We start from the raw sequence: 15,414 nt of genomic DNA, 5'->3' as shown, positions 1-15,414 counted from the left end.
ACATATGTTTATTTAGACATACACAATTTCTCAAATACAACTTTTAACAAATAATCATATCTTTTAAAAGAAAATAATTTTTTACCTTCACATATAATTCATGTAATATATTATTATTATTGAAAATATTCCAACATTACCTTCTTCTTTGCTGGGAATTGGGTCTTGATTGTGTTTGATTCAATTTCTTCCCTTTTTTTAAAAATTACTCTGGGTTGATTCTTGCTAGATTTTCCTTATGTTGTGAAATTTTTTGTTTGCTGAATCCCTTTGTATATGTTGTTTGCTTGCATTACTTGTGAATTGCACTTGATTCTTGATTGTGTTTTACACCTTAGGATTTACCTACCTCGAACATCCAAGAAAAATCTCAAGAATCCTTTAACCTCTTTCAGGTTGAATCTTTTTTCTTTGAATGCTTTCTATTCCCCCCATTTTTTTTAAACATAAAAGTTCATAAAAGAAAACAAAAATCAAAATCTTCAAATATTATGGCGTTTAAAAAATTATATTTAGGGAAAAAATATTGATTTTAATTTAAGTATGTGTCAATGATTTAGGGTATTTTTGGGTTTTCATAATATCTGGTTCATTTTTTACACCATACTTTTTTTTTATAACTTATGTGAACCTTAAGATTATAAGTGAGAAAACAAAATTTTTTAAAAGATGTAAGTGAGAAAATCGAATACCACAAAAATATGTGGATTTTTACTTATTAAATTTCTTAAATATGATGATTCATGTATTTATATCTTGTAAAATATTAAAATTCATATATTTATATTATATTTTATATGAAAATTATATATAATAATTCGTATTAATATGAAAAATATTTTTTTTATTTAATCAAAAACTCATATATAATTATTATTAAAATTTTAATTATATCACTTTTATATCTTATTTTTATATCATATTCATATTTTAAATTATTATATCTAAAATTTCTAACATTATTACATAGACTAAAAAGTTGGGTCAATAATTTTTTGTTAGATGATATATTTTTCAAATTGATGAAAGTGGCGTCACGCGCCACCGCAACGCGCTATGGCTACCTCAAAATATATTAACTGCCCGAGCCCCTGCTAAAACAATCATGCTTATTTTTGGGACCGTCTACCGCCGATGGTCCATTAATTTCAGGTTTATTCAAAGCCATATTTTCACTAATTTATTCAACCAGATATCAATCAAACAAACAAACAATTTGGTTCCAAAACACTGACGTGGCAGTCAGATCAAACACCATCATCATCATGTACCCACAACCCTTTATTCATAAGGAACGATTTAAAAAAAAAAAAAACAAAACTATTTCATTTTTTTATTGGGAAAGTAGGAATAGGGAATAACAAAGTTAAATTTCATTTTTTAATTGGGAGAGTTGGACTAATACGAAAAAAAATTCGATTCAAAAATGATTTCTCTCTCATTTGTCCAATCGTCCCTTGAAATGTCAACCAAATTCTGGTAAGTCTTTTATATTAATCCGTACTCTTGAACCGTTTCATATATAAATAGATTACACATCTCTAACTCTCAAGGAGAGAGCCCTCAGCCAAGACAATAAACTATAGAAGCACTTCAAATTTTTTACTATGGCAGAAGAATTCCATGCTGGGATTTGTGAAGGGGCATGGTGGAATTCGTCGAAACCCATGTTTAAAGGGTGTTCTTCGCCGTGTTCTATGGGGATTTCTGACTTCGGAAGCTTCGGATGGGGTACTGATATGGTGGATATCAAGGCAAGGTCTTGTGAGGAGTCGACTAACAATTCAATTTCTGATCATAGCTCTATAGTTTTCCAGGGTCATGCTCATCAAAAGCCTCAGCAAGCTGATTCAGATAGTGGTGGCGGCAGTATTTTGATTGATTCTACCTTACAAATGATGGGTTTTGGCCTTTCATCATCCGCTACATCGGATTGGAATCAATCTTTGCTGTAAGTTTGATGTGTTATAATCATAACTGGTTTTAGTAATTTAGTATTCATTTTCTTTGCTATGATTAAATATGAATTTTTATGGTTGAAGTTTAAATACAAGAAGACCTTAGAGTCCAAAGCTTCAACCACAAGTTAGAAAGAAGAATATTTAAGACTTTTTGGTTTTCCTTGGAAAAGGAAGTCAGTATGTTCAATCAATTAAATGCTTAATTATTGGATTAAAATTCTCTACATCAACTAATTAATATATACTTTTTGCTTTATCATCCTTGTCTTGCAGTCGGAGTAATGGGAGAACTGAGGGCTATAATTCAACTCTTCAAGAAGATATTAATTCAAGGTTGAGTTGCCGACAAGAAACAGGCATGGATTTTTCTCAAATCCAAAAGGTTTGGAGTCAAAAGAGTTATACAAGCCCTGGAGAAGATTCTTCAATTACTACCTTCAAGCCAATCAATCAAGATTTTTCATTGGAGCAGCAGAGATTGAATTCTGTAACCAGCTCCGGTAACAGTGCACCAACCTGCCAGGGCTTATCATCTGGGTTTCCAATTGGTTCAGCATCGTATGGGTACCCATCAACACTATTACAAAGTTTGTTTGAACCTGATCCTCAAACCCAACAACAATCACTTTTCAACAACCGGTCAATCAACTATTTGTCGTCCGCAGCAGCCACTTATGGGGCAAACGCTAATGAATTTTCACCTTCTTGGCCAAAACTAACTCCTTTCATAAGGCCGCCATTGGCAAAGCAGCAGCCCAGTAGCTTGCACTTCTCCAACAACACACCCTTTTGGAACGCCTCTGCCACTGGCGTAAACGACGATAAAGCCAGTTTTTTACACTCGCCGCAATCACAGTTTCTTGTACAAACATTTGACGAGAAACCTAATTGCCCCAGCATGACGACAAAGGTAAATAAATAATTTTGATGAGACATATTAAAGTGCTTCTTCCTCTTCATGTTCATGCCTTGGATCCAGGGCTAGGGTTTCTGTGACAATTTTGATTGATTTATTTATTTTATGTTATGAATTGGTATTATAGACCAATAATACCGAAGAAATTCAAAACCCAGGGTCAGTGATGAAGAAAGGAATTAGTGAACCTCCATTCAAGAGGCCAAGAATTGAAACGCCATCGACTTTACCAACTTTTAAGGTACTAATAAATAAATTTGACCAAGTTTCTGATTGGATCTTCCTTTGACTTGTTTTCCAAGCTGTTGATCGTTTATTCAAAGAATTAGATAATAAATATATAAATTTTTATCAGGTTCGGAAAGAGAAGCTAGGGGACCGAATCACTGCGCTCCAGCAATTGGTTTCACCTTTTGGAAAGGTGAACTTTTGGATTTTTCTTCTACTATATAAGTACCATTTTTTTGCTTTTGATATTTCAAGGAGTATATAAAATCGAAAGCTCTACTTTTATCTTGGCCTTTGGGTTAATGTGTACTTACCTGTTTTCAGACTGATACTGCATCTGTTCTCCATGAAGCTATTGAATACATCAAGTTCCTCCATGATCAAGTCAATGTATGCTCCACTATCTTCTTCTTTTTATTCCTTTTCTTTACTAAACCCTAACATATATATTGTTTAATATTAGATTAAGACAAGGATACTATCTAGAGAATTCCCAATATGGACTGAAAAAAATGTTATTTTTACGTAATTTCAGGTTTTAAGTACTCCATATATGAAACAAGCAGCAGCTTCCATACAACAACAACAGGTATATAAAATAAAATAAAAAGAAAAGACTTTAAGGATAACTGGTTATCTTTTCCAGTCTGCTAATAATAACTACCAATTACTATTTGAATATTGTAGTAATTGTCTTATTCTGATTTTTGAACCATTTTGTACTTTTTCTTGCAGAGTACTGATAAACTGAAAGACCCCGAAGGGCCAAAACAAGATCTAAGAAGCCGGGGGCTTTGTTTGGTGCCAATCTCGAGCACATTCCCAGTTGCTAATGAGACCACAGTTGATTTTTGGACGCCAACGTTTGGTGGAAGTTTCAGGTAGAGAGAAAAGACAATTAATAAAACTGAAGGAGTTGTACAACAACTACTGTAGTAGTAGATTAATTACTAGCTCCAGCCATAACTTCAATATTCAGAAGTGGGAAAAAGAATAGATAATGGAGAAGTTAGAAGGCTAGCAACATTGCTTTTGCTGTATCTGTCTTGATAAAAAGCTAAAGAAAACAAAGAAAAGGGGAAAAAGGAAAAGGAAATGACGCTCCAAAGATGGACAGAGACGAACACGGTGTGATTGACTGCTGGGCCAGCTGCCACAAGTAGAATGATGTAGAGCTAGCAAATGATTAGGAGCCCATTCCCTTGAAGGATTTAGAAAAAAAAAGACGGTAACCATAAGTTTTTATTTTTTTCAATAATCCAAGTTTTACTTATTAATCATAGTTTGGAGGTGATTAGCAATGGGAACAAGTGCTAAATTCAGCGACAATCGACATTAATTTGACTCATATATATATATATATATATATATATATATATACACACACACACACACAAGATTATTTATTTTGTTGATGTAATTTGTTGATGTTAGTTGTTGAATTTAGCAGTTAAAGAGCCCTTTTGTTCCGTTGTGTATAGGGCAGCCACCCGTTTTCTCATAATTTACTAAAGAGAGAAAATAAATAAAGAGATTTTATTATTATTGTATTTGAATTTCTTGTAGTCGAACGCTAGGAGTGAGTGGAGCTCATTTGATTGCGGTTCCAACTTTTTCAGTTTTGTTTTATATATATATATATATATATATATATATATATATATTGAGGATGTGGTAGTGGAAGCCAGAGGGTGGCACACTGTTCGTTCTTTTAGGGTTTTCTTCATTATTTTGATTGAGAGAGAGAGATATGAAGAAAAAAAAAAGAGAGAGAAAACTCTCTTCAATTCTTCATTTGTGCTCGAGTGGTCGCGTGGCTACTTCGAGCGTTTAAGATTTTATTTATAATTATTGGGGTGGGGGAGGGGGGGTGTATATGAATCATGGTTTTTTATGGGATATGGCCACTGGCCAGAGCCAACAATTGGGAAGCCAAAATTACTGATTGATCCAAACCCTCTCTCCTTCCATCATTTAAATCGAAATCTATGGGTTTGTTTTTTTTTTTGCTCTAATAATAGACAGCTCATAGTAACGTAGGATCCTTTTTGTGTTGTGGCACTAGATATACTGATGAAAAAAGGTATTGTTTTGCCGTAGTTCATGTGTGTCAAGGTAATTGACTGTTCCTAAAAGTTGTAATTTAGAATCCTTGATCACTGCTAAAACTTGTTTAACACATAATTATCTCTTTCTAATCATGATGTGCTCGCTCTACTGTTGATTGGCATAGCTTTTCTTCAATTGTAATGTGGAATTTTCAGCAACTCTTATCCCACATGACTAGGAGCAAGCATAATACAATAGTAACCATATATAGTCTTTAAGGCAATAATATCCTTTGAGAATTTTTTTTTATTTTATATATAGTTAAGAAGATCTACTTAATCTTAAGTTACACGATGAAATGAAACTCTTTTGCATCGTATATTTTAACTTTAATTAATTACCTCCACTTCATAATTTTCAATTAGAAATGTCTAAATGAAATTCTCAAATTTAACTATTGGGGCTTCCTTTGAAGACAATAGAATCTTCAGTTTGCCTCCACTTCTCTAAACTATTGGGTTTAGCTAAAACATGCATTTCGTCTCCAAAGAAAAGAGTTTCTAATCAGATTCACATAGCTCACTGCACTTTTGTTTCCCTTTGCCAACCCAGATTGATGGTGTGTAGTGGTAAAATGAATGGAATTTGAATTGTTAATCTTAATTCAAAATCACAATTTTAAATTAGGCTCTTATATGCATCAGAGCATTTAAATCAAATGTTTGATGCAGGATCTCTTTATTTAAAGAGTAAGATTTGAATTCTCCTTTTCCAAATGAAAAAATAATTTTTTTTATAAAAAACAATAATAATAAAGTTAGGCTCCCATATATATTTCTTAATCCCATATAACAATAAAGCTAGGCCTTATATGTTAATGGTCATGATTATAGTACTGAAAACTATGGCTAAAAAACGAAAAGAAAAAAAAAAAGGGGGTATGAAACACAATTACACAACTCAACTACAAAAGCAACATGTGTTGGATGGTTGACTTCTTTTGATTATCAGATCAAACTAACTATACAAGATAAATATAATGGTGATATATGTGGGGAAATGGAATTCTGAAAGAGATGATTTTTCATTTCATATTCTTCAAATAATTAAGATGACAGATCACAGGAGAACCTATTTACCAGTCATTATTTCCTCAAATTGTTGCATTCAAACAGATCCTAAAAATCTAATAACAAGATATTATTCAACCTTGTTAAGCAATGCCAAAGAGAAAAAAGACAAAACTATTTAAGGGCTTAATCGAGTATACACAAAACTCTCGAAGAAGCTTAATATTGAAGAATCGCCAGTGACAAGTGACTAATCATGAAAAATAAAAAATAAAAAAAAAGTACTACTTTAATTTTTATAATTTTTCTTGATTGGTACATGGTCGTGACACCTACCTTTTAATTTTATTAACTTTGGGTGACTTTTGAATTGATTTGCTGATGGGTATATATATTATACCATAGCTTGAAGCATCCGGATCAGTACTGCTCTCGAGTACTCCATGGAATTCAATTCTTACATGTTTATTTGTTTCTTTTTTGCCTTAAGATTACTAAAAAATACAAAGACAGAAACATAAAATAGAATACTGAAAAGGAAAAGCATTTAGGCATCAAGGTTGATGTTAATAAAGTATATGAGCCCCAGCAGTTTATGATCTATCACTTTAGTAAAACACTTTGCTTTTTCTTGTTTTGGCTAATCAAAGGAAAACGCAGACAATTGTTGTCTTGTACAACAAGTTTTTTTTTTTTTTTTTCTTTTTGTGGTCATAGCTTGAAAAAGGGTCATTTCTTTTCGCTCCTTTGAATCTAATTTTGTACCCCATTTTAGAATCAAACCATATGGCTTATAATAGCCTTCCAACGAAGCTGTTTCGTTACACCATTAATGCAGATTCTTTCAATTTTTGGGTGTTGATGGGATTAAAGCTTTGTCGCCAACTTTTTCTTCTCTTGTTTTGTCAAGCTCTATTTGAACTCTAGGAAATGTTCCCATTTCAAAGGAGTTCTTTTCTATCGTATAAGAATTTTCAACCCCGAATTGCATTGTTACCATTCAAATATATCAAGAAAGTTGCCTAATGAAAGTTTGATCTAATCTATCATATAGGAATAGTCAAGATCGTGAAATTCTGTGCTTATTTGTTCACACATTTATACGAGAAAGGATTCCATGATTGAAATTTCTCAATCTCAATGTTGATTGTTTGTAAGAGAAAAATATTTTCTTTTTTTTTTTTTTGAAAATATGGTGCGAAGATATTTATCAACACTGACTTGATTTTCGTGTTACAAACAATGGCTTGAATTGTTCCATCATTCCTGCCCAAAAATAGGAAATGACCCATCAATCATCATCGTGTCTGTTCACTCTTGGGCTTCTTTTTCATGACAACTTTCGTTAGGGAGTGGAATGGAATAACAAAAGAAAATCTAGATGAGATATACTTTATCGTGGCTCTGGCAAGGAGGTTATGTTTCAACTTTCGAGCAGCTTCACACCGCCCATTTTGACCTTTTGATTAGTACATATTTTGGGCCGAATCTACGCAGGTGATTTCCAAAGAAGATTACTCCATAACAAACCCTAATGCCCAGTCAAAAAGGAAATAAGGCCCAGCTTTTTCTCATTATGTAAAAAAAATTAGAATTCCTAAAAGGTTTTGAGTCCCAAAAATCAAACTGGTTCAGTTTGAATCGGAAATATAACTCGGTTATTAATATTAGATTTGATTAAAACTTGATTATGATCAATTTCAATTCAAGAAAGTTTGACTTCAAACTAAATCTCAAAAACTTACTTAATAAACTATATCCCATAGTTTTATAAGTTATTGTTTGGGCAACTTGAGAACATGATCTGTTCGGTCTCTTCACTAGTTAAACATTGGAAGGCTGCGCCAGCTATTCGGTTGTGATATTGTTATGTTTAAACAGGACGAAATATTTGTATGAGTTTGTGAGAGGATAGAGGGAATCGATTGTTGACAATTAGGATAAAGCTATGACCCTGTTTTGTAGGTGACAAGACTGGAACTCCATGTCGTTTGAAAGTTCTTATGAGCTTGCAATGGGCCTATGTAGTATCACTGATGCCATTGAATCTTTTAAGGCTACTTGCACCACAAAAGCATGGATTTTGATTCTCAAGGTCCAAGTACAAAACAAATTCAAATTGATTGCTCCAGATTATATTATTGCTTTAGGATAGGAATAATGACATTATCAATGAGGCGAATGAGAAAAAGTTTCTTAAATGAAACTTTCATCATTGATACCTAGCCAGTGTCTTGAAGAATTACTGTAAATTTGTGACAAACAAATCCACCCCAATCAAGCATATATTATTCTATGAAGAAGAAATATTTGGAACAAGTAAAATAGAAAGAAAATAAGACATGTTTATAAGGCTGAATAGTTCTAGTTTGGTAAGGGAAAAATCAAGCTGTTCCCCTGAGCTTCTTTGCAATGCCAGCGAAATACTTCCCCTGGTGGAAAGCCAGCTCTAGCTCTAACTCAGATGGCTGTCTCGAGCCATCCCCAGCAAAAGTTCCAGCACCATAAGGGCTTCCACCCTTCACTTTCTCCAACTCAAACATACCAGCACCAAAAGTATACCCAATGGGCACAAATATCATTCCATGGTGAACAAGTTGAGTGATTGCAGTTAAGCTGCAAAATTTTCCAACAAGAAATAGTGAAAAAATTAATAAAAATATTATTTGAAGTGCTATAGTATTCAATACTTCCATTGTTACGGTGCAAATACTCACGGGGTAGTCTCTTGTCCACCTCCTTGGGACCCAGTGCTGTAGAAAATTCCAGCAGGTTTGCCTGCAAGTGCTTGAGTTCTCCATAAACCACCAGTTGCATCCATGAAGGTTTTAAACTGTGCAGCCATCATCCCAAATCTAGTGGGAAAGCCAAAAAAAACACCATCAGCCTCAGCAAGCTCATCTGGTGTAATAACAGGGACATCAGTCTTTGGTGGTGCACCCATCTTTCCAAGAACTTCCTCTGGTAGTGTTTCAGGTACCTGCCAAGGTACCAGTAATTTAAACAGGAACGTATACAGAGCAATTGAAAGGAAGGAAAAGACACAACAAATCCAAGAAGGAACAACACATCCCTTAAATAGTTGACTATATGCTCTATATACCAGGTAGGCATTTACTCAAAGACGTCTATCTCTAGCAAACTTTCACCGCATAGCAATCTCAACTTGCTTTAAGAAAATAAAACTGTGAAGATAATCAAACCTGCCAGAGTTTGACTTCTACTCCCCCAACTGATGCAGCCCCTTTCTTAATCTCCTGTGCCAGCTTCTCAACATGTCCGTACATCGAATAGTAACTGCAGCAAACACCCAAGTAGTTTTTAAGTTACAATGCAAGGGGTATAATTTTTTTGTTTGATAATTCAACAGTTTTATGACAAGGAAAATTATCGACCAAAACCAATTACAACAGATAAAAATTACATCGAAAAAACCAATTACAACAGACAAAATTACACAGCAAAAATGCATCAATGAAACTGCTTGATGGGACTACCCGGACAACAAGGGAAGACGAATTGCGGATGTTTTGTTATCTATGTTGGAACGCATAAAAAACACAGTTCTGCCACATCCATATCATGTACACATATAAACAATTTCTTTCTAGATGAAAGAAAAGTGACCTTGAAGAACTATTTATGAGCTTATCAGTAAGCACTGGAAGCCATGAAAATGAAAGCCACTTTGACTTTGTAAATTATAAGCACAAAGAAATGGACTACAATAATAATGGATGACGGGACCACATGCCTCAAAAGAAAAAAGCCATCAAGTTTTCTCCTAATTATATAATTTCAATGGTAGTTCATGTTTCACAATCACTTTATTTTGGTTTGTTGCTAACTAACAGAATAATCTCCATTAAATTTTCATTATCTTTACTTTGATGATAGAACCGAGTTATTCATATCAAGTAAAATCATGTACTATACGCATCAACATAGATTAAAAACATTTAAAAAGGAAAACATAAGTTTTAGTCTCACGGAGTTTCTATCACAAGTACACCAAAATTGCTCAAAAGAAGCCTTTTGCTTTTCCTTTTCTTTTTGGATTGAGTAAATGAACATTTAACACGTGTAAATAATTAACCAAAATTGAAAATCCTATTAACATAGAATAGCAAATTCATCTTTTTCTACTGTATTTTCTTTCTGTTTCCTCTATGCCTGGTTCTCATGCAACATGGATCGTAAGTTATAGAAACTAAGAAGTGAAGAAAGCATCTCAGTCTTCCTTATCATCAATTCGAAGAAGATCACAAAAAATCTTGTAAGAAAACAGAGAATGAAACGGGCGAGTGAGGAGTATCTTGAAATTGAATATAAAATTTTTTTTCTTTAAAGATGCAAATGTGGATTCAAGAATAACAGTAAACAGAATCAAATCCTTTGAAAGCAATAAATTTCATATTAAGAGAGCCGATCTCCCACCAATAAAACAAAACAGAAGGTAGTTGAAGCTTGAAACTCCATTTAACTTGGAAAAGAAAGACAAGGTGAAGGATTAAAAAAAAAAGAAAGTATAAACCAAATCATGAATACGAACAATGTTTGCAGAATTAATCACTAAAACCAAACTCCAGAATCCAAATTATCTGATTCATAAGAAAACAGAAAACTTCATAACTTAATGGCTAAATGCACAAGATAAAGATTAAGAAAAGATAGAGCAATGCCAAGAAACAGAGCAAAAGATTCAACACCAAAGAAACAAGATTAGAATGCTTACACAATGTAGACTTTGGTGACCATTTTCTTACTTGGTAAGCTCTGCTTTGTGCTTTTGAAGGCAAAAAAGAAGGTTTTTTCTTTTTTTTTTTTGGGGGGGGTTAATGAAAATGTTCTGTTTTAAGCAGAGAGGAATGAGAAAACAGAGGAAGGGAACATTTTTTGTACTGATGTTTTAGGAAGAGATTTTGGGATATTCTTTTGTCCAAGAACTTTGATTAGTCGTAGTTTACGGGGCTAATTTTCTGGGGGTCAACTATTTTTCTAACCTTTTCTTTTTTTTAAATAAAAAAAAGAATTTGGATTTTAGTTTTGTCATAACCCTCATCATTTTTTTCATTTATGAATAATTTTTATTATCTGTAAATATAAATAGATTTTTGTTGAACGAAAACTTGTTGCAATATTTTATATCGTCATTTTTAAGAGGTAAAATTTTATAAATTTAAAATTTGAATAGCAATATCCATAAGTTTTTTTTTCTCTTAAAGTTGCTATTTTTTTTTAAGAAAAGTTAGATTTTTGTTTTAATCTTCTATTACACATTAGTTATCATACCATAAACTTTTTTCGTTTATGTTTTATATCTTTATGTATTATATTTTTAATCAAGTTGAACTAGAATCTTCCTGAGATCAGCCAATCAATCAGTATTAATTGGAGATCATTCAGGGTCAAGATCATTGACTTTATATTTTTACAGATTCAGAATGGTGGAGATTTGTGGGATGCATGGTTGTTTGGTTGAATTCCAAGAAGAAATAGATGTTTAGTTGCTAACAATTATTGACCAGAATCATAGCTATCCTAGCTAGTTAATGATAATTTTTTAAGGCTTATCCCTTTCAAATCAAATTATTTGTTTCAACTTTGGCAAGTAAATCTTATAGGAAAGAGGAATTTGGTAAAAAAGTCACAATGTAATGACTTTTTGGTATGTAAATCATAGATAATATTTCAAACAAAATTAAGTATTTACAATTAAAAAATAAAAGTATCAAAAGATGATTTTTCATTCATATTCTTCAAATAATTAAGATGACAGATCACAGGAGAACTTATTAACCTTTCATTATTTCCTCAAATTGTTTCATTCAAACAGATTCTAAAAATCTAATAACAAGATATTATTCAACCTTGTTAAGCAACGTCAATGAGAAAAAAACAAACAATTAAAGGGCTTAATCAAGTATAGCCAAAACTCTCAAAGAAGCTTAATATCGAAGAATCGCAGGTGACAAGTGACTAACCATGAAAAATAGAAAACGTACAAGTACTACTTTAATTTTTATAATTTTTCTTGATTGGTACATGGTCGTGACACCTACTTTTTAATTTTATTAACTTTGGGTGACTTTTGAATTGATTTGCTGATGGTTATATATTACACCATAACTTGAAGCATCCGGATCAGTGCTGCTCTCGAGCATTCCATGGAATTCAATTCTTACATATTTATTTGTTTCTTTTTTGCCTTAAGATTACTAAAAAATATAAAGACAGAAACATAAAATAGAATACTAAAAAGGAAAAGCATTTAAGCATCAAGGTTGATGTTAATAAAGTATACGAGCCCCAGCAGCTTATGATCTATCACTTTAGTAAAATACTTTGCTTTTTCTTGTTTTGGCTAATCAAAGGAAAACGCAGACAATTGTTGTCTTGTACAACAAGTTTTTTTTTTTTTTTCTTTTTGTGGTCATAGCTTGAAAAAGGGTCATTTCTTTTCGCTCCTTTGAATCTAATTTTGTACCCCATTTTAGAATCAAACCATATGGCTTATAATAGCCTTCCAAGGAAGTTGTTTCGTTACACCATTAATGCAGATTCTTTCAATTTTTGGGTGTTGATGGGATTCAAGCTTTATCGCCAACTTTTTCTTCTCTTGTTTTTTCAAGCTCTATTAGAACTCTAGGAAATGTTCCCGTTTTAAAGGAGATCTTTTCTATTGTATAAGAATTTTCAACCCCAAATTGCATTGTTATCATTCAAATATATCAAGAATGTTGCCTAATGAAAGTTTGATCTAATCTATCATATAGGAATAGTCAAGATCGTGAAATTCTGTGCTCATGAGTTCACACATTTATACTAGTAAAAGTGTGATAATAATGATAATAGTGTACGATCAAAATACCTTTATATAGAAAATATCATCTTTCATCTCTATATATAAAAGAATGAATTTCAAAAGCAATAATAGTGAATGATCAAAATACTTTTAGTAAAATTTTTATTAAATTTTAATTAAAATAGCTTTTTTTATTATTATATTTCTATTGAGATAAATTGTAATTTAAACTGTTTTATTATTAACATTCTAATGAGATAAAATTGTAATTTAAACTCTTTTTTTTATTATTAGACGTCTATTTAGTCAAAAAAGAATTTGACATTAAATATAAATACAAAAAAAAATTAAATATTCAAGCTCCTTTAAAAAACCGATTTGTAATATTAACAAGAAAAAAAAATTCACACTAATATCAAAATTTTTGCTACACCTATTCAGGTAAGTTTGCAAATTATACTAACTTTTAATTAAATTTAGTTAATTAAATTTTTTTCTTTGAATTTAAGAGTGTTTAATGCTTTGAGACCTTTTTTTGAACTAAATACAAATATATAATTACAAGGAATGTTTGAAAATTTTTTTGTAGAATTACGTGATTGGAGACTTGGGAATTTGGATTGCAAAGGTTTGGGCATTGTAGGGGAAAAAATCAAGTGCATGAAACATCACAACAGTTCATCCCAGGTATATTTGCTTTTGCCACTGGCTTTGCAAGATCCACGGAAGTTTAGTTTAATCCATCCAACTACCTGTTGAAGTTTATGAAAATCAAAGCAAAATAGAAACAGTAATTCAAATTAAACCATATATATATATATATATATATAGCATTGGAAAACCGTGTCATAACATCTAAATCCAGGGATCTATCGCTAGACATTGACTTAAGAGAGTCGCCACGAATCTTTTTTATCTAGGTGCGATTGGTCACCTAAGGAATCTGTCCTTTCAGGGAACACCTAAGTTTAAGGGTCCCTAAAAGAATAGGTTCAGGTCTACTAACCAGAACAGGGTTCGGGAGTTCGATTACGTGTGAGGAAGGTTATAGCACCCTCACAACGCCCATCAAATGATGGTACCAGCTTAAATTTGTGTTATCCAGTAAGCCTTAAAATTTTACCAAGTAATTAATTATTGAAAATTATTCTCAATTGACTCTAATACTTTTAGCAAAAAATTGAGAAAATTCCCTCATCTCAAGAGTATGCAAGAAAAACTACTGTTTCACTTACAGAGGCTCCGTCGTCGGATTAATTAAGAAAAAATCAAAATCAAAATCAAAATAGAAAGGAAGGAAAGGATGATTGTTCTTGTGTAGGGAAAATTGATACTTTCAACTTTTCCCCAAAAATATTTTTTTGAAATTTATTTTTTAAGGAAAATTGATACTTTCAACTTTTCCTCAAAAATATTTTTTTGATTTTTATTTAAAGAATATAAAACAAAATAAAAGTAAATAAAGAGAAAAAAAAATAAAGAAAAGTAAAACAAAAATAAAAATAAGATAAAGATAAAAAAATATTAAATAAATCTAATCTAATGAAAAAAATAGAAAAAACAAATAAAAAAATAAATGAAAAAAAAAAACCTGAAGCGGCTCGGATCGCAGCTCGGCTCAAGGCAGGGAAACGGCTCGGGGGAGAGCGGCTTGACAGCTCGGCTCGGCTCGACTCGGCTCGGAGCGGGGGTGGCACGCACGGGTCAAAAAGCGGGTCGACGCTCGGGTCGGGTCGGGTTTTCGGTAAAACGCGCGGATCCTCTAATTAACTTAAAGCCAAAACGACGTCGTTTTGGGAGGGTATAAAAGGCAATCCCCTTCGTTTTTCGACAGAACACCCCTCCCCTCTCTCTCTCTTCTTCCCTTTTTCTCTCCCTTCTCTCTAAGGGCTGAAGAACTCCTGTGGGGATTTCACCGGATTCTGGAAATTATCGTCGGAATCTGAAAAATTTCGTCTGAAGTTCACCGAAAGTTACAGAAAGATCACCGATTTCTGGGATTCTTCGCCGAAAACTGGGCAGGTCGTCGAAAACTTCAAATTTGGCTGGAATTCTTGTCGAAAAATTCAACCCTTGCCGAAAAATTCACCGAAATCTGGAAATTTCCTAGAAATTTCCAGAAAATTTTTTTGCCAAAAATTTCTAAAAATTTTTTCTCACTCCCAGAACACTCCTAAACTTTTCTTAGCTTCCTATACGCCTCCTTTTCTCTCAAATCAGTAGCTTTGCTTACTGTTTTCCCTTTTTTTTTAGTGTCCCAATCTGTTCCAGAGGGGGTCCCTTTTATAGGGATTGATCAGGAGTTTCTGATCAATCCCAATTCCTCTTTGGACGGGGATTCAATCTTTGAATCCAATCTGGACTCTACTGATTGAATCCCCATTC

General features: G+C 32.6%; 2 protein-coding genes across 5 annotated transcripts; one reads left to right on the top strand and one right to left on the bottom strand.

The window, feature by feature from the left end:
- Positions 1–1,294: 1,294 nt before the first annotated feature.
- Positions 1,295–4,655, top strand: LOC111318780 (transcription factor bHLH112-like). 2 transcript variants are annotated; one of them, XM_022921650.2, is made up of 7 exons: positions 1,295–1,951; positions 2,235–2,871; positions 3,005–3,118; positions 3,233–3,298; positions 3,430–3,495; positions 3,641–3,694; positions 3,841–4,655. In XM_022921650.2, the coding sequence occupies exons 1-7, from the start codon at positions 1,608–1,610 to the stop codon at positions 3,988–3,990; spliced, it is 1,431 nt and encodes a 476-aa protein (XP_022777385.1). In that variant the 5' UTR covers positions 1,295–1,607; the 3' UTR covers positions 3,991–4,655. The 2 variants fall into 2 exon arrangements, with proteins under 2 accessions (XP_022777385.1, XP_089611165.1); XM_089755039.1 differs by lacking the exon at positions 3,641–3,694 and having other exon boundaries at positions 1,379–1,951.
- A 3,682-nt stretch (positions 4,656–8,337) lies between these two features.
- LOC111318779 (putative NAD(P)H dehydrogenase (quinone) FQR1-like 1) lies at positions 8,338–11,133 on the bottom strand. Of its 3 annotated transcripts, none has more exons than XM_022921649.2 (4): positions 10,960–11,133; positions 9,428–9,521; positions 8,942–9,204; positions 8,338–8,840 (listed from the first exon to the last, which is right to left on the bottom strand). In XM_022921649.2, the coding sequence occupies exons 1-4, from the start codon at positions 10,980–10,982 to the stop codon at positions 8,609–8,611; spliced, it is 612 nt and encodes a 203-aa protein (XP_022777384.1). In that variant the 5' UTR covers positions 10,983–11,133; the 3' UTR covers positions 8,338–8,608. The 3 variants fall into 3 exon arrangements, with proteins under 3 accessions (XP_022777384.1, XP_022777383.1, XP_089611166.1); XM_022921648.2 differs by lacking the exon at positions 10,960–11,133 and adding an exon at positions 9,722–9,861; XM_089755040.1 differs by lacking the exon at positions 10,960–11,133 and adding an exon at positions 9,682–9,705.
- Between the last annotated feature and the right edge of the window lie 4,281 nt (positions 11,134–15,414).

This window comes from Durio zibethinus, chromosome 26 (genome assembly GCF_047325235.1).
Source record: "Durio zibethinus cultivar Kanyao isolate XHJ-2024 chromosome 26, ASM4732523v1, whole genome shotgun sequence".
In the NCBI taxonomy this organism is placed as follows: domain Eukaryota; kingdom Viridiplantae; phylum Streptophyta; class Magnoliopsida; order Malvales; family Malvaceae; genus Durio; species Durio zibethinus.
Note: the sequence above shows the minus strand (reverse complement) of the source record. Positions and strands in the feature narration are given on the sequence as shown.